The sequence below is a fragment of the Crinia signifera genome, chromosome 3 (genome assembly GCF_055691185.1).
Source record: "Crinia signifera chromosome 3, ASM5569118v1, whole genome shotgun sequence".
In the NCBI taxonomy this organism is placed as follows: Eukaryota; Metazoa; Chordata; class Amphibia; order Anura; family Myobatrachidae; genus Crinia; species Crinia signifera.
The window spans coordinates 245,163,578-245,186,222 of NC_139219.1; the positions used below are offsets into that span (position 1 = coordinate 245,163,578).

The 22,645-nt window shown below is 43.3% G+C and overlaps 1 protein-coding gene across 3 annotated transcripts in view; it reads left to right on the forward strand.

Annotated features, from left to right (window-relative positions):
* Positions 1-22,645, forward strand: part of PHC3 (polyhomeotic homolog 3) — a 79,404-nt gene that overhangs the window by 50,387 nt on the left and 6,372 nt on the right. For 2 of the 3 annotated variants that reach the window (XM_083177788.1, XM_083177789.1), the window contains exons 10-14: positions 1,392-1,636; positions 5,313-5,472; positions 13,877-13,991; positions 21,108-21,255; positions 21,331-21,544. In XM_083177788.1, coding sequence (XP_083033914.1) covers positions 1,392-1,636; positions 5,313-5,472; positions 13,877-13,991; positions 21,108-21,255; positions 21,331-21,544 — 882 coding nt within the window. The remainder of the gene's footprint in view (positions 1-1,391; positions 1,637-5,312; positions 5,473-13,876; positions 13,992-21,107; positions 21,256-21,330; positions 21,545-22,645) is intronic. The other variant, XM_083177790.1, reaches the window with a different exon arrangement.

Consider the following 22,645-nt stretch of genomic DNA (forward strand, 5'->3'; position numbering starts at 1 on the left):
TGTTTATATTTATATTCAGTAGCTGAAGGGCTGGTGTGCTGGCTGATTGGCATGCTGGCTGGCATGCTGAATGACTGAAGGGCTGGCTGGCTGGCTAGCATGCTGACTGGCTGAATGGGCCAGTAGAGCGTGCAGTCTGTCTAGGCAGGTTGGTGAGAGGTTGGTATGACCTCCGATGTCATTCGGCGCAGCGGGACCTCTGCCGTGACTCTGCGATGTGCACAGCTGGGCAGCATCTGAGGTTGAGACAAGTGCTCAATGATTTTGCCCTAAAATCCCGGGATCCTGATCCTGGGATTGGCCACCCTAGTTTGGATGCTCCCATTTCAAATCTACATCTCTCTGCTCATTTTAAATATGTTCCATTTGATCTTTGCACCTTGGCCATACCAGGTTACAGTTATTTGCTCTGTTATGGTTTGCTCCCAATTCAGAAATCCAGTACCACATCATTTATCATCAGCATCAATCAGGGACCAGTAAAATGATGTTCTTGTGAGAAAATGATGCTGAATATTTCAGTTCCCTACATTTACAGATTCTCTGCCATGATGCATGTAGACTGTAAATGCCATGTGTTGTTAGCCATTTTGGTACTTGTGAGTTATCCGGGCTGCCGATTTTTTGATTGTATGCCTTAAGTTAAGGCATACAATCAGATGCGATGCGATATCGCATCGCATCGCATGCGACCATCGGATGCGATGACCCGATTTTTCCATAGGAATCAATGTTAAAATGGACTGAGTCCATTTTAACATGGAATTCAATGGGAAAAAGGGGTCCTTTTCATACCCCTACTATCCAAGTGGGCATGGAGTTGGATATAAACCTGTGGCGAGCGTAGCGAGCCACCGAGCCCGAAGCATGGCGAGCCCCGCGAGGGGACGGTATTCTGTGTCCCCTCGCGGGGCTCGCTACTCTCGCCACGCTTCGGGCTCGGTGGCTCGCTACGCTCGCCACAGGTTTATATCCAACTCCATGCCCACTTGGATAGTTGGGGTATGAAAAGGACCCCTTTTTCCCATTGAATTCCATGTTAAAATGGACTCAGTCCATTTTAACATTGATTCCTATGGAAAAATCGGGTCATCGCATCGCATCGCATCCGATGGTCGCATGCGATGCGATGCGATGTGCCCGATCCGACCCGATTTAGAAATCGGCAGCCCGGATAACTCACAAGTACCGCCATTTTTTTTTTGTTTGCTATCTATAAGTAAAGGGTGTATTTGCAAAAGGTATTACCTATTTTACTAGGACCATTAAAAAAATAAATAATTTAATATATATATATATATATATATATATATATATATATTTATTTATATATTACAGGTCATCATAGCTCTGCTGCATTATAGTTTTGCTGGGTTTTGTTACTTTCATAGGTCTCCCGACTGTGGTATCTTCAGTCAGCGCCTCTGTTATTAGGTCTCCATCTGACGCTTTATATGCCTCTATACCAGCACCTCCACTTCTTCTACCAGCTGCTACTACCAGAAGCAACAGTACACAGAAGCCTAACAGTATTCCAGGTCTGGATAACAAGGTTCCCCAAGCTATAGTGAAACCACAAATCCTTACTCATGTCATTGAGGGATTTGTAATTCAAGAAGGTCTGGAACCATTTCCCGTAAGTATGCATAATCAGTATTTTCTATAGTCTTTGCGTTATACGGTATGTGTTTAGCCACTTGGAGTAGACAACTTTGCAATATATAGTAGTGTTCATTCTAGTACTCTGCATCTTTTAAAACCTGCATAGTTCCTCTATCAGTGCTGAAATACAGACCACACTGTGCAAGAAGCACCATAATACAGAGTGCCCACCCATCCATTAGTCCTGGTCCTCATTTCTCTTAGGGGATATAAAGATCCACTTTTTTTCAAAGTCTCCATTCCTTCTTCTTGGGCGGTTTCTGTCCCAACATATAGCAACCAAAAAAGGAGGGAAACTAATAGTGGCCCTTATTCTGGTTGGTGCGGTAATATCCGCGTGCGTTCGTGCCGCCAATGTTTTGTGTCTGCGCATGTGCAGAGGCATCTCTGTGCATGTGCGAGCGGGACGCACGGCCACATTCCGCATGAAATGTGTACACTACGAACAGGGGGTGGAGAGGGGTGTGAAGGGCTGTTTGGGCTCATTACCATATGTTTACACCCCGCGTTTCATGGGCGTTCCCATGCAAACGCTGGGCGTACGTATGGTAATGCGGCCGTGACGCACGTGTAGGGGGTGGACATATGACATTTCCGGATGTCAGCTGCCCGCCCAGATCCCTGCTTTTGCACGGAGAAATGCCCGTGTGGTCTGAGGTTGCGGGAGCTGCCTGGCCACTCGGTCCTACATTCGATGGTCTGCGACCATCGAATGATGGGGGAGGTTCCCTGAGATGGAGGAGGTGTATTCATGATAAATACACGTGCGGTCCGTTCGGACAGCTTCTTAACGCGTTCGGACGGAGTTGGCGATCCTTATGGAAGGCGGGGTTTAGGACGCACGGTGCTGGCCGCATATTCGGATCCGGCCGCACCGATCAGAATAAGGGCCAGTGTGACTTTAAAAAAACTAATAAAACAAATCATAGACATCCTATTAACGTATACAGTATTGATGCATTAACAAAAAATCAATAATAAACATAAAATGGACTCCTTCATGGTGAATGTGAGATAAGGGCATCAAAAATCAATGCCGATTGTCAGATGTTCAGCCTACGTACATCAACCTTCAGCAGCTCTGCGATTTTCTTAAGCCTGAAGTCCAACAAACAACTCCTCCACCAACATAAAATTATCTTTTTCAAAGTGAGGAGCAATGTAGCCTCTTTTGAACTTTTTTCAAGATATTCTTCATCTGTTTTTTTCATCATATTTCATGACAATAGGGCCCATATTAAAAGATTGATATATCATGTTGGGTATAATGTTCAAGGCCAAAACATTGGAACCGGGGTTCAGAAAAACGAAAAGCGAACAGGTGCAAAATGCCATGCAATTAACATAGGTATATGAACCCTAACCTGGGAACATGACACACACCTTGAAAAAGCTGTGTATACAACAGCGAAACACGTTGGTTGTGAGGTGCAAGTTTGCGATATTTAGATCCCCATCAGCCAAACTTTTATTTATTCACCAACTGCTGTGGAACTATTAAATTACTCTCCAGGAGCAACCTATGGATAACTGGCACCAAGGGAGACAGGCATGCACTGGCATAAAATTGTAGATGTCTATTTTATGGAAACAATCTTGAAGGGAATATAAATCTAGATGTAACACAAAAATAAAGGAAGAGCATATAGAACAAATACATGGTAACCATAAAGTTTTACATACCAAGAGAACTTGCAATAAACTGTATGTTTGAGTATACTCCAGGGGGATAATAGGTTAGTAAAAACAACGGAAAACAGATGAAATAGTCCCAAGGTGCAAAGCCAGGATTCTGCTGCCACACAGTGGAGAATGAGGATCACCAGACTCCACTTGTAGTTGATATGCTGGGGAAAAACCAGAGTTGAATGGGCGCTGGATCTTGATCGCAGCTGTGATAGCCACTAATATAAATACCACCACTTATCACAGTCACTCTCCAACCTTGAAAAAGACAGCTAGACTGTCGAAACGCGTTGGTAGAGAGGAACTGTGCTTTATTTTACCTGTACCCCTGGGACTACTGGGCCAGCAGTGGGTGACCATACATCGCTCTCTCAGGTAATTCCCTCTTGCTTTTTTACCATCATTGGTACAGGCTGTTCTTATGCACCAAATCTGTGTTCATCTAAATAAATCTTTACTGAGACAAAAAAAATTGTGTCTTCCTCTTTCGTTCATTGGGACGGTTTGGAGGGACCTATCATAAACCCCACCCACAGTGTTGGGGCCTAAAGATACCTCGATAGGAGAGGTACTGCGTACGTACATGTGAGTACGGTACGAACCAACCACCTTTTGCATCACCTATCGCACACGGAGGTCTTCTGGAATTACTAAAAGATACCTTGTTTGTGTGAGTGAGGGTACGATATCCTTTTGGAAACCCATTTATTTCATTTGGTCCCCTCCTCCCCCTTCTTATACTGCAACATAGACTTTATATTAATATATGTCCTTTTGCTCTTTCTTTTTATACTTACCTAATATGAGCTGTCTCCATTTGACAACACTCCAAGTGGGTAAACAAGAATCCAGTGCCCATTCCACTCTGGTTTTTCCCCAGGATTATAGGTTAGAGCAATTTAAAAGCTAAGGGGCAGATTTATTAAGCTTGGAGGAGAGATAAACTGGAGATAAAGCGGAGAAAAGGTAAAAGGAGATAAAGCACAGCCAATCAGCTGTGTTTGAAAAAGACAGTTGGGAGTTTATTGGCTGTGCTTTATCTCTTCTTACCTTTTCTCCGCTTTATCTCCAGTTTATCTCTCCTCGTATCGCATGCCATACAACCGATGCACAGCGATGCGATTTAAGCCCCCTATACGATTTTAAATTGTATAAGCACCCTAATAGGTGCTTACAATGTTAAATGCACCCCCACGCCACCCCCATTATGAACGGCAACCCGAAGCGTGGCGAGCGCAGCGAGCCCGCGACGGGCGGCGGTACGCGTCCTCTGACCTTTTCATACCCCCACTATCCACATCGGCGTGGAGTTGATTTTATATAGTGTGGGGAGCGCAGCGAGCCACCGAGCCCGAAGCGCGGCGAGCGGACGCGTATTACTTTACATGTATTCCGCGTCCGCTCGCCACGCTTCGGGCTCGGTGGCTCGCTGTGCTCGCCACACTATATAAAATCAACTCCACGCCGACATGGATAGTGGGGGTATGAAAAGGTCAAAGGACGCGTACCGCCGCCCCTCGTGGGCTCGCTGCACTCGCCACGCTTCGGGTTCACGTTCATAGTGGGGGTGCATTTAACATTGTAAGCCCCCATTAGGGTGCTTATACAATTTAAAATCGCATCGCATTGTATGGCATTGTATGCCATATACAATGCTATACAATTTTAACATTGTATGACATCGGGGGAAATCTCGTAGCATCGCATACCATCGCATGCCTTATGATCTGTGATGCGATGGGCGCCGTGATAGTACACAAGTACCATATATCCTAACTCATAATTACTTTGAGTTTTATACAACACAACAACGCACAAAATTATGATTCGTATTAATGTTCCACTATTTACAAAGTTCCAGTATATTACCACATCCTTAACAAATGGCTAAAGTTTGTAATATTTCACTTTTTAGCAAGAAATTGAAATGGCAAAAGATTCCAAAAAATGCCTTTGTTTTAAAGGTTAATCGGTCTTCCTTGCTGGTTGAGGAGCCGTCCAAAGAGCAGTCACCTGTGGATGAACAGGTCATGAATCTTACTGACGTGGAGTCTGACATTCAGAGCACAGCCAAGCTACCTGACAACTCTACAGACACAGATGTGGAGGACCTAACAGGCGAGGGTCAGTTACCGGAATATCATGACATTGTACTTTTAGTTATTGCCATACAAGTATTTTACTTGTAACCAGAGACCTGCTAAATGTCTTCTTTCAAGCGCTGTTCTCTACTGAAAATATGAATTAAACAAATTAAACGAAGCCGGTTACTAAGGAATACAAACCACTTGTGTAAAGAATAGATTTCTCTATGCAGTTATGTTTTGTTGTATACAATCCTCCTTTTATATAAAAGCAACAAACCTTACAATTCTCCATATCTACAACAACAGAAGGCCGAAAGATTCTATAATCCTTTTTTGTTTAGTTGCATGTATCCTGCCTCTCCCAGTGTGATTCTAAATAGCAACCGTTATGTTAAATAAAACGTTAGTACTTTTGTCACTTTGTTTTATGTTAAATACTATAGTTCCTTTGTCACTTTTCTGCTGTGTAGTAAATGTTGACATAAGGGAATTCTAGTGTAACTGTCACCTGCATAAAGTGGATACAGCCATTACAGTATTTAAGATAAAAAAAGTAGCTCGAAGAATAGATACTGTCATTTCACTAACATCTAATGATATCACTATAGATGGCTCCACTGTGTACATTTTAATAATAATGTTTCTACTGGAAGTACTTACTCCCACATCTTATGTTTTTAATAGAAAACAATTGAATCTAGTTTTTTTTATGGCAAAACAGCTATGGTCTATACGTTATAGTTGACTATATACACACAGTATATATAGTGTTCTGTGGAATAACCACAATTGGTGCAGAGGGGATGATGATGATGAGGATTTTGGTCCAGATTCCCTAAGCTTCAAAAGTGATAAAATGGAGAGTGATAAACACGTCTGTGACCTGGCAGGCAGGAGCTGATTGGCTGGCTGTTTATCACTCTCCATTTTATCACTTTTGAAGCTTAGAGAATCTGGCCCTTTGTCTGTGTTGTAAAGCCCCACACACACTAGAGAATATAGTAAAAGATATTGCTCAGAAAGGGCGTTTTCTATATATTGTAGTTAGTATATACTCTCAACATCTTTAACGATGCTCGCTCCCAAGCATCATTAACGACCGCTGCCATCTTCTGAACATGCAGGTTAATTTGGCTATATAGACAGGTCCCGGTAACCTCACTGAACGATTTTGTTAACTATATCGGTCTAGTGTTTATGGGGCTCAATGCAGAATAAAGAATAATTTTACAGAGAATGCAATAATAAATTCATACTATAACTATAAGCACAAATAGAAACATAAATACAAGTTTAAATTAAGCTGGAAGAAAAACACATTCACTGTACTGTTATTCTCATTAACACTAGCAATGCCACTCAGTACAGTATGTGTGAGCAGCAGGCCATTATGTCATTACTACCATGTACTATATATGATTTGTTATGTTAGATGCAGGTTGTCACTTGGGAAATCAGCATCTGTCACAGATTCCTCCAAGAGCTAACGTTAAACAAATGTTTAAAGTCGCTAAGCAGCAGGTTACTTATAGGAAACCCTAAGTATAGCACCGGAAATTGCATCTTTTAATTACTGTATTCATTGAACAAATATCAACAGAAAACCAATTACCTGTAGTGGTGAAAGTTACTTTGGTACAGCTTTCGTGTCTCCTCAATGAATCCACAGATAATGCAAGTGCAATGGGAATAGAAGTGAGTGAAAGCATCACTTTGCATATAATATACATTAATCCTTTTGATTTCTTTAACATTTCCTTGTTGCCCGTGATAGATAAGCAAAATTATACAGAATCAAATAGGGTCTTCAATAATAAAAAACTGAATAATTAAATATTCGTGTGACATACAGAAGTGTTGGGAACCCTCAATTATTTTACTCAACACATTTATATTGAGCAAACACAGCTCTCACTAAATGTATAATATGAACAGTAATACAAGCACTAAAAAAGTTTTATATATAAGCGTCAGTGGTGGATAAGAAAAATATTAATGAGACAAATCTAATTATAACTAAATCGAATAAAATTATACATTGAAAAATGTATATGTATAAAATGTCAAATTTATTATAAAATAAAAAATGTAAACTAAAGATAAAAATGAATGTGAATAAAAATAAAACAAAATAAAAATGGCAGTGCATCAGTTGGTAGCAATGAGAAAAAGCACACATGCGAGCACACACTTTTGGCATATTATTTGTGCGGTGGACAAAGGACGCTCTTATGACAGTAAAGAAGGTTTTGCCTCCCCTTATTGTGTCCCTAAAGAAGATGCAAGAACGAATGACAGAAAATACGTGGCGCAATGCTGCCTTAATTCACCATCCCCAGAACTTACACCCTAACTTCACAAAAACATATAACCAAACACAGAGTGGGGAAATAGAAAAATGGCGCAAAAATATACTCAATTTCTTTTATGTATGTTACAGGCTTCTCCTTAGGTGTCACGGTGATATTTCTCACGTTGATGTGGATAACCGGATTCAACCCAGTATTCAAAATTAAAAGGAAAAACACAAAGAAAATAATAATAAATTATTATACTATGTATGTGTGAGTGTTATTTCTTATAAACCAATCTTATAGTGGTGGTGAAGATAGATTTTTTAAGTTCCACAAGCGTACCCAGACTCACGTCGTATCGTGAAGGTGTTCCTCTCATCAAGGTATCTTTATGGCGTCTTGTGGAAATTCTTCCAATTTTTCAATCCGATGTTGAGTGTTTCATATTTGTGCTCGAAAAAAATAATCAAGGAGATGTCTTAGATTTCTACTTCAATTATAAACATTCCCTTAATTTGCAATGGTGAATGAGTGGGGTGGCTGAACAGAGATAGTGAACCTGTGACAGCGTACCTCACTTACGTGTTTAAAGTGAGGGAGAACACATGTAAAGGTTTCTTTATGGTTGAAAGGAAAAGGGCGTACCCCTACTCACGGTGAAGTTGGATGGTTTCAAACCTATAAAGGTTTCTTTACATAGGTTTCTCCCTGGTATATCGTGTTCTGTCTCATGTGGGTCCAACAATATTCCAAGAAGAAGTGTGTAAAATTTCTCACGTGCTCAAAAAAATGTAAATGAAGGGTGTCTGAGATTTCAAACTTATTTTAAGTGCTTATTTAGTTTCATATAACAGGTGTGTGAGGAGGTTGTGTAAAAACAACCAGCTAATGCCAGCGTACCTCACTTACTAGTTAAAGAAGAAAGAGACACATATAAAGGTATCTTTTTTTCTTTCCTAAGTTGAAATATCTTGGAATATTGTTGGATCCACATGAGACAGAACACGCTATACCAGGGAGAAACCTATGTAAAGAAACCTTTATAGGTTTGAAACCATCCAACTTCACTGTGAGTAGGGGTACGCCCTTTTCCTTTCAACCATAAAGAAACCTTTACATGTGTTCTCCCTCACTTTAAACACGTAAGTGAGGTACGCTGTCACAGGTTCACTATCTCTGTTCAGCCACCCCACTCATTCACCATTGCAAATTAAGGGAATGTTTATAATTGAAGTAGAAATCTAAGACATCTCCTTGATTATTTTTTTCGAGCACAAATATGAAACACTCAACATCGGATTGAAAAATTGGAAGAATTTCCACAAGACGCCATAAAGATACCTTGATGAGAGGAACACCTTCACGATACGACGTGAGTCTGGGTACGCTTGTGGAACTTAAAAAATCTATCTTCACCACCACTATAAGATTGGTGTTTTTCCTTTTAATTTTGAATACTGGGTTGAATCCGGTTATCCACATCAACGTGAGAAATATCACCGTGACACCTAATGAGAAGCCTGTAACATACATAAAAGAAATTGAGTATATTTTTGCGCCATTTTTCTATTTCCCCACTCTGTGTTTGGTTATATGTCCCTAAAGAAGGTCCAGATCTTGCAGTGAGAGAACAGAGGCTTCAGTGTTCCCAGGGAACCACCTGCGCACAGGGCCGGTGCAAGGCACCGGAGCGCCCCATGCGAGTCGGGGTGGGGGCGCCCCGGTGCCGGGGGGGGTGGTACCTGTGTAAAAAACTTGCGTCCCCGGCATCCCTGCTGAGTGCTGGTGTGTGCAGGGGTGTCCGTGCCGCCGGGGGAACCTGCGGCGCTGTTATTGTGTATAAGCTGGCCGCGGCCGGCGGGGTCCCTACAGTGAATAGAAAATAACTAGCGCTTCCCGCGCCGCCGCGCGCATAGCGCTAGTTATTTTCTATTCACTGTAGGGACCCCGCCGGCCGCGGCCAGCTTATACACAATAACAGCGCCGCACGGACACCCCTGCACGCACCAGCACTGCAGGGATGCCGGGGACGCAAGTTTTTTACACAGGTACCACAGTTCGCTAACCCTCCATGCTGGGGGTGAGGGGCGAACTGCCGCCCTCCAGGTGCCGGCGCCCTAGGCAAATGCCTATAGCTGCCTAGTGGTGGCGCCGGCCCTGCCTGCGCACTGCAAGTGAGGAGCGCGTGTTAGAACCTGTTCCAGGGGAAAGACTCAGTCAGGGACAGGGAGGCTCAGGGGGAAGCTAGACCCATAGATAGTTTACAGTAAGTTTACTAAGTGCACTGCATGTGGGATAAACTTACATTTGTAGATATCCCCTTTGGCCTCCCACCGCATAAAAGAGTTTTGTGTCATTCAGTGTGTCACAAATGTAAATTTTGCCTCATTCTGTGTGGCATAATGTGAATTTTGCCTCATTCCACGTTGCATAATGTGAATTTCGCATCATTTGGAGTGTGGCATAATGTGAATTTTGCCTCGGTCCACGTTACATAATGTGAATTTTGCATCATTTGGTGTGTGGCATAATGTGAATTTTGCATCATTTGGTGTGTGGCATAATGTGAATTTTGCTTCATTCCATGTGGCATTATGTGAATTTTGCAGCATAATGTGTAAGGGGCATATGACACTGCGAGGGGAATATTTTGCACAGGAAGAGACACTGGTAGATCACTGGTAAAATAGATCCCAGGTTACAAAATTCTGGCCACGCTTTTCCATGTAATCTACTTGTTCAAATGCTGAATTTTATAGATTGCCTTTTACTTGAAATGTTTGAGTTAAGTCAGTGGTTCCCAAACTGTGTGCCGTGGCACCCTGGGGTGCCATGGGGGACTTGCAGGGTTGCCTTGAGTTGCTTGTTCATGATCAATTTAAGTTATTTAGGACCAATGTAATAGTGAAATTGTGGACAAAGAGAAGTGAATCCTGTCCATTACCACATAGTTGACCCCAGGATGAGATATAATTACATTACTTAACTTAATATTTTTTTCTGAATTTCTAAATGAGAAACTCTTGGTCTAGGAGTGTCATGAAAAAAATTCTAATTTCTCCTGGGTGCCGTGATATGAAAAGTTTGGGAACCTCTGAGTTACAGTAAGTGATGCAGTATGTATTTCTTAATTATGGAACCATACATTTAAATGTGTTTACTCCTTCCTGCCAGGAAGGGACCTGTCATAACGCAAGGTGTAGACCAGGCATGGCCAAACTATGGCCCACCAGCTGTTGTGAAACTACAAGTCCCATCATGCCTTGCTACAGTTTTGCTATTAGGGAATGCTAAAACTATGGCAAGGCATGCTGGGATGTGTAGTTTTAGGGCCATAGTTTGGCCATACCTGGTGTAGACGCAGCCTAACAATCATTGGTATTTGTCTATTTGAAAGCAAAAGAAACCAAAACAACTTTTCCTTCCAAACACTACAAATGTTTAAAGAAACATACAATACAGAAAGTTGGAGTTCCGGACTTCTGAGGCGCGATGAAATGAACGATGTAGAACATCAATCAATTGATGTTCTACATCGTTCATTTCATCGCGCCTCAGAAGTCCGGAACTCCAACTTTCTGTATTGTATGATCTTATATTTTGTTATTTGGTGATAACTATAGGATAGTACAGACTCGAGGCTGCGCCAGCGCCAGCAGGTAGCCATTTCCTATACTTCTTTTTTTGTTTTTTTTTGTTTAAAGAAACGCCTTAAAGTTTGGGATTGAAAGTGGAAGCTCTCTAAAGCTTTATCCTAGCCTTTCAATCCCAATGTAAAAAAATCCTAAAATGTATGACTGGGAGATACAGATAATGACTGACCCATTATCAACTGTTTTTCACTTACCACTGAAAAATAGAAATCTCACCATATAATTGAAAGTACATTATATAGGTAATGTTTGGTGGCTGATGTTATCAAACAAAATTAACATAGGGTAGTGATGAGGAGGGGTTTAAACAAAATTAATAATACATGATAGGAGTGGTTTGAGTTAATATTTAGTATTTCCAGCCTTCTAAAATGGTAAATGAAGACCCTTCAGTGCTGTTCTTTGCCTGGGAAGAATAATTGCGACTGATGTGATCCTGAACAGCAGAAAATTTGACTACATTACTACATCTTCCCTGCACAGTGGAGTTGGCGCTGTGCTGACCACATTGCTGCAACTTCCCTGCACAGTGGAGTTGGCGCTGTGCTGACCACATTACTACGTCTTCCCTGCACAGTGGAGTTGGCGCTGTGCTGACCACATTGCTGCAACTTCCCTGCACAGTGGAGTTGGCGCTGTGCTGACCACATTACTACGTCTTCCCTGCACAGTGGAGTTGGCGCTGTGCTGACCACATTGCTGCTTCTTCCCTGCACAGCACTGTGCTGACTACATTGCTGCAATTTCCCTGCATAGCGGAGTTGGCGCTGTGCTGACTACATTGCTGCTTCTTCCCTGCACAGCACTGTGCTGACTACATTGCTGCAATTTCCCTGCATAGCGGAGTTGGCGCTGTGCTGACTACATTGCTGCTTCTTCCCTGCACAGCACTGTGCTGACTACATTGCTGCAATTTCCCTGCATAGCGGAGTTGGCGCTGTGCTGACTACATTGCTGCTTCTTCCCTGCACAGCACTGTGTTGACTACATTGCTGCAATTTCCCTGCATAGCGGAGTTGGCACTGTGCTGCACTGCTGACTACATTGCTGCAATTTCCCTGCATAGCGGAGTTGGCGCTGTGCTGACTACATTGCTGCTTCTTCCCTGCACAACACTGTGCTGACTACATTGCTGCAATTTCCCTGCATAGCGGAGTTGGCGCTGTGCTGACTACATTGCTGCTTCTTCCCTCCACAACTGTGCTGACTACATTGCTGCAATTTCCCTGCATAGCGGAGTTGGCGCTGTGCTGACTACATTGCTGCTTCTTCCCTGCACAGCACTGTGCTGACTACATTGCTGCAATTTCCCTGCATAGCGGAGTTGGCGCTGTGCTGACTACATTGCTGCTTCTTCCCTGCACAGCACTGTGTTGACTACATTGCTGCAATTTCCCTGCATAGCGGAGTTGGCACTGTGCTGCACTGCTGACTACATTGCTGCAATTTCCCTGCATAGCGGAGTTGGCGCTGTGCTGACTACATTGCTGCTTCTTCCCTGCACAACACTGTGCTGACTACATTGCTGCAATTTCCCTGCATAGCGGAGTTGGCGCTGTGCTGACTACATTGCTGCTTCTTCCCTGCACAACACTGTGCTGACTACATTGCTGCTTCTTCCCTGCACAACACTGTGCTGACTACATTGCTGCTTCTTCCCTGCACAACACTGTGCTGACTACATTGCTGCAATTTCCCTGTATAGCGGAGTTGGCGCTGTGCTGACTACATTGCTGCTTCTTCCCTGCACAACACTGTGCTGACTACATTGCTGCTTCTTCCCTGCACAACACTGTGCTGACTACATTGCTGCTTCTTCCCTGCACAACACTGTGCTGACTACATTGCTGCAATTTCCCTGTATAGCGGAGTTGGCACTGTGCTGACTACATTGCTGCAATTTCCCTGTATAGCGGAGTTGGCGCTGTGCTGACTACATTGCTGCAATTTCCCTGCATAGCGGAGTCTTCTCTGTATAATGGATTTAGCATTACACTGACTACATTTTCCATGTATAATGGAGTTAGGGCTGAATTTGCTACAGCCGTACATCTCCCTTGCAGAGTAGTGTTAGCACTAGATAGGCCCCCAAAAGGTTGACATGGGAAAAAGTTGACACAAGTAAAAGGCTAGCATGGAAATGGTCAAAATATGAAAATGTCACTTTTGTCACAGTTTTTGGAATCATTTTGTAGATAAGATGATTAAGTATGAGAGAGATCATGAAAAACTCACGTCCACCTTTACATGTGTCGACGATGACCATCTTGACCTTTTGCTTGTGTTGACCTATTTTTCATGTCGACTCAAAGTCCAGATCAGCTCCCTGGTTACGTCACTACAACTCCCTTACATAGTAGAGTTGACACTACACTAGCTACATAATTACATCTCTAATGCATAATATAATTAGCACTTCCACAGTTTAAAATATTACAACATGTGGCTACCCAAAGGTGAAAACTTAAATAATGATGATTGTTCTCTTCAACAGAAGGCCTTGATGAACTGGAATATGAGATGTTGGAGTGTGAGTTCTGTGGGAAAGCAGGATATCCAAACAAGTTCCTGAGGTCCAAGAGATTCTGTTCTCTGTCATGTGCTAAACGGTAATTTATTTTTCCTTAAACCCAGTTGTGTTTTGTACTCTGGACAATATTACTTATAAAAGATGGGTCTGTTGGAAAATGAGACAGGTGAAACAAAATCCCCAATAAGGCTAATTGAATAGCCCCCAGCAATGCAATTACCTGCACTCAATGATCATGGGTAATTGGATATCTTCCATAGGGGTAACTTTAATAAAGATCGATTTAAATCTATCCACAGCTATATCGTGTTTTAGGGTCTAAATCGCATATTTACAAACACATATTTTTTTTCAAATCAATGTAGAAAACCCTAAAATGTGCGATTTAGACTCTGAAATATGACATCAATGGTGATCGATTTAAATAAACGTTGACCCTAAATCGAACATAAATTCAAGTATATACAGGGTAATTTACCTTATACTTGCAGTCATTCTTTTCATAAACTATTCCTTAAATAGTTAACATACTGTAGATAGTTCTGGTAAATATGACAGGGTCAAGCAGATGTGGCTCAATGGAAAAGTTCTGATGGACTAATTAGCAGGGCATCTAGAACACTCCGGGACTTGTATTCTTCCTATGACATGTATTTTCATCTGGCTTATGGAAACCAGGTTCCAGGAAATGATTTACTGAAGCATCACAGCACAAAGCCAATAGTTGTTTTAAAGAAAGAATAGTCAACCACCCCCACACACACACACACACACATACATACACACCTACACAAATACACACACACACACACACACACCTACACACCTACTTACACCACTTAACTAGGAGTAATAATGGCTCTGGTTTAATTCTGGATTTAGGCCCTTTCCCCATACTAACTTTATTAGAACAAATCTGTGTTTTAGTTACTAATATATACATATTGTTATCTAATACAAAAACTCCAATCTGGTAGCTAGTTGCCAAGGTTGAGACTTCTTTTTTTTGGCTAGTGGTCAAATCTGTGGCCAGTCTTGTGGCTAGTAGTTTAATCTACATGATTAAAGTTGATCACAGTCCAGGGGTAAATAGCCAAAGCAAACCCAAATTAGAACACTGACAATTAGGACTTCTGTTTCTATAGCAGCCCTACTCAGTGTATGTGACCTGCAGTATCTGTTACCATTACGATCCTCAAGGTAATTCCAGTCCTGAGACAACTGATGTGCAGATTATTTTTAGGTTTCCTTTTTCTCACGGTTCCAGCAAATAAACGTGAGCTACATGAAGCTATCATAATAGGTATTGGCTATAAGCTTGTGATATCATTATAAATTATGAAGGCTTTCTCCCATATAGCCCACATACTACTCTGTTATTTTCCAGGGGTGCCGGATGAATCACCAACAGTCAGGATTCCGACAGTCATTACCCCGACGTCGGAATCCTGACTGCTCCCTCTTGGGGGTCCACGGCCCCCACAGAGGGAGAATAAAATAAGTGGCGAGCGCAGCGAGCCTGCAAGGGGCTTCGTTGCACTCCCCCCGCTGTGCAGTCGGGATTCCGACATCGGGCTAATGACTGTGGGTGTGTTATACCACACCCATTTTACAGGTACCAAATAATATCTTTGTGCTGATGTTCTAATTCCTTGTTTATATTGTTTTTGAGTTTTAAGGGAAGCAACATCTTTTTCATGTGAATTACTATGCAATATTTACCGTAGCTTGTTTTATGTTACACTTTGAACATGTTTGTTAGGGCTGGTATCAGTTAACAATTATAGGGTGAGTGACCACTGTTTTCCACTTTAAAAAAAACAGTGACTCATATACTGTAGTCAATGGGCACCACAGTTACATAAATCATTGCATAGTTAGTTAGGTATGAACATACTGCTTTCTAAAGTATTTGGGGACACAACTTAGAGTGGCCCCATTACTGCCCCTTTTTATTAGTCTGTTTTGTCAGAATCAGCTTTATTGGCCAGGTATACTTGCGTATACTAGGAATTTGAATTGGATTGCTGTGCAACAGCCATTTACTGTAGGTAACAGTTAAAAAGTGACAGTACAGATATACATAACACATACAGGTATACGCTTGATGTGCCCTGGGGATTGTAGACGCAGATAACGCCTACCCGCCAAGCTGCACAGTAACTAGGCAGCCAACAGCGGCGCCAATGGTCATTGCAACAGCCAGGTAGGTAATAGTTAAGCAGGGACAGTACAGTTTTAGGTGTGCCAGACAGGGGAGGCACAGGGGAACATATGGCTGAGTAGCACAGTTCCTAGGCAGCCATTTGTGGCGCCATCTTGATCATGCTGCTCAAAGGCAGCAGTAATATAAATTTTATTTATGTAACTGTGACTTGATGTAATGTCATGAAGTCATTTGTCATGAAGTCAAAACAAAATGAATCCTTTAAATGATGCTATTCTGGTTTTTCTTGTCTGAGTAGATGTGTTCTCTGTTATTGTCTGTGTGTAACACAGAGTAGTAGCCTGAGGCTGTGTAACTATATATGAGCTATAGCTATCAGAAGACCACAGCAATAACCTCTGCGGCCAGTTACACTAATATTGCCTCCAGCTACAGTGCATCCAGAAAGTATTCACAGTGCTTCACTTTTTCCACATTTCATTGTGTTACATCCTTATTCCAAAATGCGTCAAAAAATATTTTTTTTTGGGGGGGGGGGGGGGGGGGGGGAGATTTTTGCAAATTTCCAGCCAGTCTACTATGTATAGCCACATTAGTAGACTGGCTGGAATAACTCTCATCACCGTCCACTGCTCAAAAGCTAGACCATGCCCCTATGCATTCCAGCAAAAGTGTGCCCATACTAAGGAGTCTCTTTTTACACCTTCAAAAGACACATTTACAGTATTTGCCCACAGTCCTGTGTATAAAAATTAGATACTCACATTTCTCCACTCATCTACAGTATGCATAGTTGCTCAGAAATGTAGCTGGTTTGAATTCTGTCATGTGGTCACAACTGTTCTGCTGTTTTGGAAGCAACCAATCAAATTCTAGTTATCATTTCTCTTTTACAATCTAGTTTATGATATAGGGCCTAATTCACTATTAAAAACGTACAGTAGAGCAGTTTCCTGATTATCGGGTCCTGCGATTGCTGATTGACAACCAGGGGCAGTTGTTTAGCAGGAGGTGGCAGGCGTGTGGGAAAATGGGGTGCATCACTTTTCCCGGTTGTGACAAGGCCAAGCACTGCTTTGTATTCTAGGTTCCTTGGCCTTACAATGGCCCCTGTGATTGCCAGTCTAAGGTCAGACTTATTTAAGCTTGAAGTCGCAGCTGAACATCACGATAAAGGGTTGAAATCACAGTTTTAGCAATTCGCAAATACATGCAGAAGGTGGTATGCATCAACATTGCTATGGATCACATACACTAAGCTGCTGCAAAATGCTTTGCATATACAATCCATTCTGAATCAGGCCCATAATCTGATTGGTTGCTATGGGCAACACCACCACTTGTCTGTATTCAAAGCTTCTATCCTCTCCTTGGCATCACTCTCTTCCTGTCACCCTCTCCATGGCATCGCACACTGCTGTCATCCTCTGCCTGGTGACACCCTTTCTCTGGCATCTCCCACTGCGGTCATCCTCTACATCAGTGGTTCTCAACCTCAGTTCTCTGGGCCCCACACAATTCATGTTTACTAGGTCACCCGACAAGTGCACAGGTGCACTCATTAATCACTGACACATTTTAAAAGATCACAGGTGGAGCTGATTATTTCACCTGTGATTCTGTGTGACCTAGAAAACGTGCACTGTTGGGAGTCCTTGAGGAAAGAGGTTGAGAACCACTGCTTTACATGATGCACCCCTTCACTCTGCCAGTTCACACCCCTGTTTACCTAAAAGTCTAAAAGTGCTTGATACCCCATAGGGCAGTGTTGGCAAACCTTGACACTCCAGTTGTTGTTGAACTACACATAACAGCATGCTCTGTTCATACACCCTCCCGCCCTCTACGGTCGGCTGACGACTATTGTCTCTCCTCCACCCTGATCACTGCTTCCCGTGCTAGAGTACAGGACTTTGCCCGTGCTGCACCCCTTCAGTGGAACGCACTCCCTCGCTCCATTAGACTCTCCCCGACCTTGCAAAGCTTCAAACGGGCACTGAAAACTCACCTATTCATCAAAGCGTACCCTTCCACTGCATAAACTAGCTGGTTCTCCAACCCCTTGCCTGTTTACATCCTGCTATCTAACCACCACCCACTCGCTTGCACCTCTTGTAATCTGTCTGTCTCCCCTTCCTACTAGATTGTAAACTCCTCCGACAGTGGCATAGCCACCGTGAGGCAGACCCCGCGGCGGCTTGGAGGAGCGACTGCCAGTGGGGTCTGTGGTGGGCGCCGGCGTCTGCTACACAGGCTTAGCCTGTTTCGCACCCCTCTCTGAATGCTGCTGTCCGGCGCTCCCTTCCCTGCTGCCCGGTGCTCCCTTACCATCCTCCTCCAAGAGTCCTGCCGTCGCAGCCTCCATGCGACCCACTGACTCAGACTCCTCCATGGGGCCCAATCCCCTCTCAGTGCCAAACTGCCTGCCGTGATATCGCAGTTGCCTGTCTAATGACGGTTCCCGGGACCCCATCGTATTCCGCTGCCACAGCCCGCCCCGGAGTCATGTCGTCACCCGGCGATGGCGCCACCAGTAACCGATGCCTCCAGCAGACGCAGCCTCATCCACGGGACCTGCTGCTGCCAGGCGCTGAACATCAGCACACCTGCTGCTGTCTGCTACCTTAGGTACTCTACACCTCATGTATATTTAAAATGAAGAAGGGGAATATGCATGGGAGGGGGTGCACGGGACACATACCAACCTGCCTCTATCCTCTGCCTTTCCCCCGCTGGTCTCTATCTCTCTTTCTCTCACTCTCTCTCTGCCTCCCCTTCTCCCTCTCTCCCTCTCCTTTTCTCTCTCTCTCTGCCTCTCTCTCTGCCTCTCCTTTTCTCTCTCTCTCTCTGTCTCTCCTCATCCAACTATGCCTTCCCCCTCTCTCTCTCTCAGCATACCCCTCTCTGTCCCCCCCCCCCCCTTTGCCTCCCCTTCTCTCTCTCAGTGGGCGGTATTCAATGTGAATACCGGCGACGTGCAGCGAATCCTGTTTAAGATTCGCTGCACATTCGCCACTGGTCGCCGCGTTCCGGAGCCTCGCCGGCTCCGGTATTCAACGAGTCAGGGGCTCGCTGCCCCTGACCGGCGAATATGAGCTCCCTGCGGCGAACGCCGCAGGGAGCCTGAGGACGGTGGCAGGCAGGGAGATGGAAGTCTCCCTGCCTGCCCCAGAACGTTTGTTGGTGGGAGGTGGGCTCCCCGGGTGCCAGGCAGCACAGGCTGCCCCCCGGGGGTACCAGCAGGGGACCGGGTATATTCACTACACCAGATCATGCATATGTAATGATCGGGTGAAGTGAATATATGAATATGTAATGAGTGGCTCGGCTCCGGCCCCCTGCTGGCTGGTCTGTGTAAAAAAAAATATATATATATATTTTTTTAAATTAAATATATATTCATGTTCTTACAGCACATGAATAAAAATAGCATGCCCCTCCGCAGAATAAAATTCCAGATTTTTTGACACCAATTGTAAAAAACAAAACACTTTATTTTAAAAGTTCACCTTCCACTTCACCATAAAAAGATAGCGATTGCTACTCGGTGAATCATGGCGAAAAAAACCTTGAAATGTATTCGCCATCTGGTCATTGAATAGGGTGATTCACCGTTTTAGTCAGAAATTTGCCTTACAGCACAAAATCGCCATAAAAACATGGCGAATCAGCCTCATTGAATACCGCCCTCTGCCTCCCCTTCTCTCTCCCCACTCTTCTTCTCTCTCCTGTCTCTCCGCTCTCTCAGAAAATGTGCACTAACCCCCTCATACCATCCCATCCCCTATAGTAGTGCCGTCCCCCCCCCTATCATTTACTTCTGGATTCACCCTTGCTGGCGCCTATAGAAGGACAGGACAGCTCCAATCCTATCAGACACAGCAGCCTGCGTGGGGGTGGGGGGGGGGGGCGGTACGCAGGAAACTTTTTGGCTTGGGGGAGCAAATTTTACAGTTACGCCACTGTCCTCCGAGTAGGGCCCTCTTCCCTCCTGTTGTCAAAGCCCACTTCTCTTCACATTTCACTCACAGCTCCCCTATACTCCAACACTCAGTGACCATCGTTGTCCGCATACTCATCTCCATCATTGGCCTCAAGCCTCTAGTTGAATGTTAATTGAGTCCTCACTACTTACATTTAAGCTGTAATGTGTATTGAACTGTGGCGCTCTTTATTTGTACTGTATTTTTGTTATTTATTCAATGTTATGCCAAGCTTTGTCTCCCTGTATTGTTCCTTTGTACGGCGCTGCAAAACACTTGCGCCTTATAAATAAAATTATAATAATAATAATAATGCTCTGCTACAGTTTTGCTATTTGGCCATGCTAAAAATAATGTAGGGCATGCTGGGATGTGTAGTTCAACAACAGCTGGATTGTCAAGGTTAGCCAACACTATGGGGTAGTGAACATTTCAGCTTGATTCAACCAGTGTAAAGTGCGGTGGGTGCCGCGCAGATTCTTTCAGTGAGCCTGACCAGAGTCAATGCTAAAGAGTATCAATCCCATTAAGTACTGATGGTAGATTTACATTGTATGTGTAGTGTATGAAGGTCAATTAGATGCTTAGTGTATAATAATCACAGATTACAAAGCTCTTTTTTTAATTGGGTGGCCACTGTTAGTCTCTATATAATATGATGCATATGCTCTCTGTATTGTCTAGCAGTCAGTGTAATGCAGTTTAAAGTTTATTTACAGTTACTTATATAGCGAGCAGATTCCATTGTGCTTTATAACTGATGACAACAAACTGGGTAACGACAGACAGGCTTGGAGGATAAAGGGCCCTGCTGCAAGCTTACAATCTATAGGGAAATAGAAGGGAAACACCAGGACAGGCACCAGTAATAGCATAGCAGTCCCACCGAGTTGCAGGTCCAGAAGGGAAGCTATGTTAGGGGACACACCTGCATTTTCATTGTCAATGCATTTGTTCATTTTAGCCTGATTTGTGTTCATTTATAAGCTATGTGTATCTGATCTATAATTGTGACTTTAATAAAAAATTAATAATTTAATTTAAGGTACAATGCCAGTGCAGCAAAGCGCCTTGGGCTTTATAAGGCTGAAAAAAGCAGTAGCTGGGGTAGAAAAAACGAAGGAATATTAAGACGAAGTAGGAGAAATCCGCACGGCACAGGAGGATCCACCAGAGACCACTACCTAAGACAGGTTTGTGCAAAACAAACATCAAAATGGACTCGTGACATGAAACATCACATTGAATTGTAATGGATTGTCTTATAGCTACCCACAACCTACTCCTGTAAAGAGGTGTTAGATAATCCCATACCTGTGGCGATGACCACTCGCCTGCGTCGGCAGACTGAGAGAGAGCAGGAGTTACGTCTCCTTCAACTAAGGAAAAAATCTTCACCATCCGAGCTGCTGCCAGATGCACAGTCAGAGCCATCTCTGTGGACAGTGGAAGATGTGTGGGCATTTATACATTCTTTACCAGGTACCGCAAACATCTCTGTACATAGAGGTATTGCAGATAGTGATTAAGTATGTGTTTGTATTTAGGATTTCTGGAATGTAGTCTTGGGGGATAGCGGCACTCCAAATAACAAATGTCCACACTCAGGTAGGAAACCAATGTTTCTGGGCTATTGCAGCCCCTTTATCAAGGTGTAAGGAAGAACTGGAATGAAAATATACTGCAGTACAGTAAGCAATGATGGCCATAATGGCCAGCTAACATCGGAAACCAATATCCCGTTCATTATAGAATAACTAGTAGTCTCTGTATTACGTACCCAAGTTCCCATCACAGTGGTCCTACTCTTCAGCTGGTCTGTCCTGACTTCCCCATTTCTGTGTGCCCTGGCTGACACAGTGCATGACATAGCTGGGACAACCCGGGGGATTATAGAATTTATGTACTTTCAATATAGTCATTTTTATCCAGGTTTTAGAGTGACGATAAAGTGTATATTTGCAACTAGATTGTTATGTTTGGATCTTATAGTCAAGAGGTGTGAATCATGGGTTTGTGTGCTCAGATGTGTTGTGTACTCACAGATATAGCCTCAATTCACCATGTTGTTCGGCACTCTGGAGGAAAGTGAATAATGCCGGGGTGCCTTCCAATGATTGAATATATACCCGATACCTCCTGGCCTGGATGGGTTCAGTAAGGAGAAGCGGCACTCCAAGGCCTTAAGAAAGATGATGAGTTTAATCCATAAGATGAAAGTTAAATACAGTACATCTACGTCGACGTTTCAAGACCGACAGGTCTTTTCTTCAAGACTTGTACTATAAAGTGCAAATAGTGCTGTGCTGGTGACCAAAAGACACTAACCTTTCTTTTGGCCACCAGAACAGCACTATTTGCACTTACTGGACCCATCCAGGCCAGGAGGTATCGGGTATATATATATATATATATATATATATATATATATATATATATATATATATATATATATATATATATATATATAATGTGTATATATGTACTGGCATGCAGATGCACAATTAGTTTAGTGATAACATTCAAGTGCTTGCAAGGGTGGGGTGATTGTGAATAAGAAAGCATGAGTGATTTCCCCTGGAT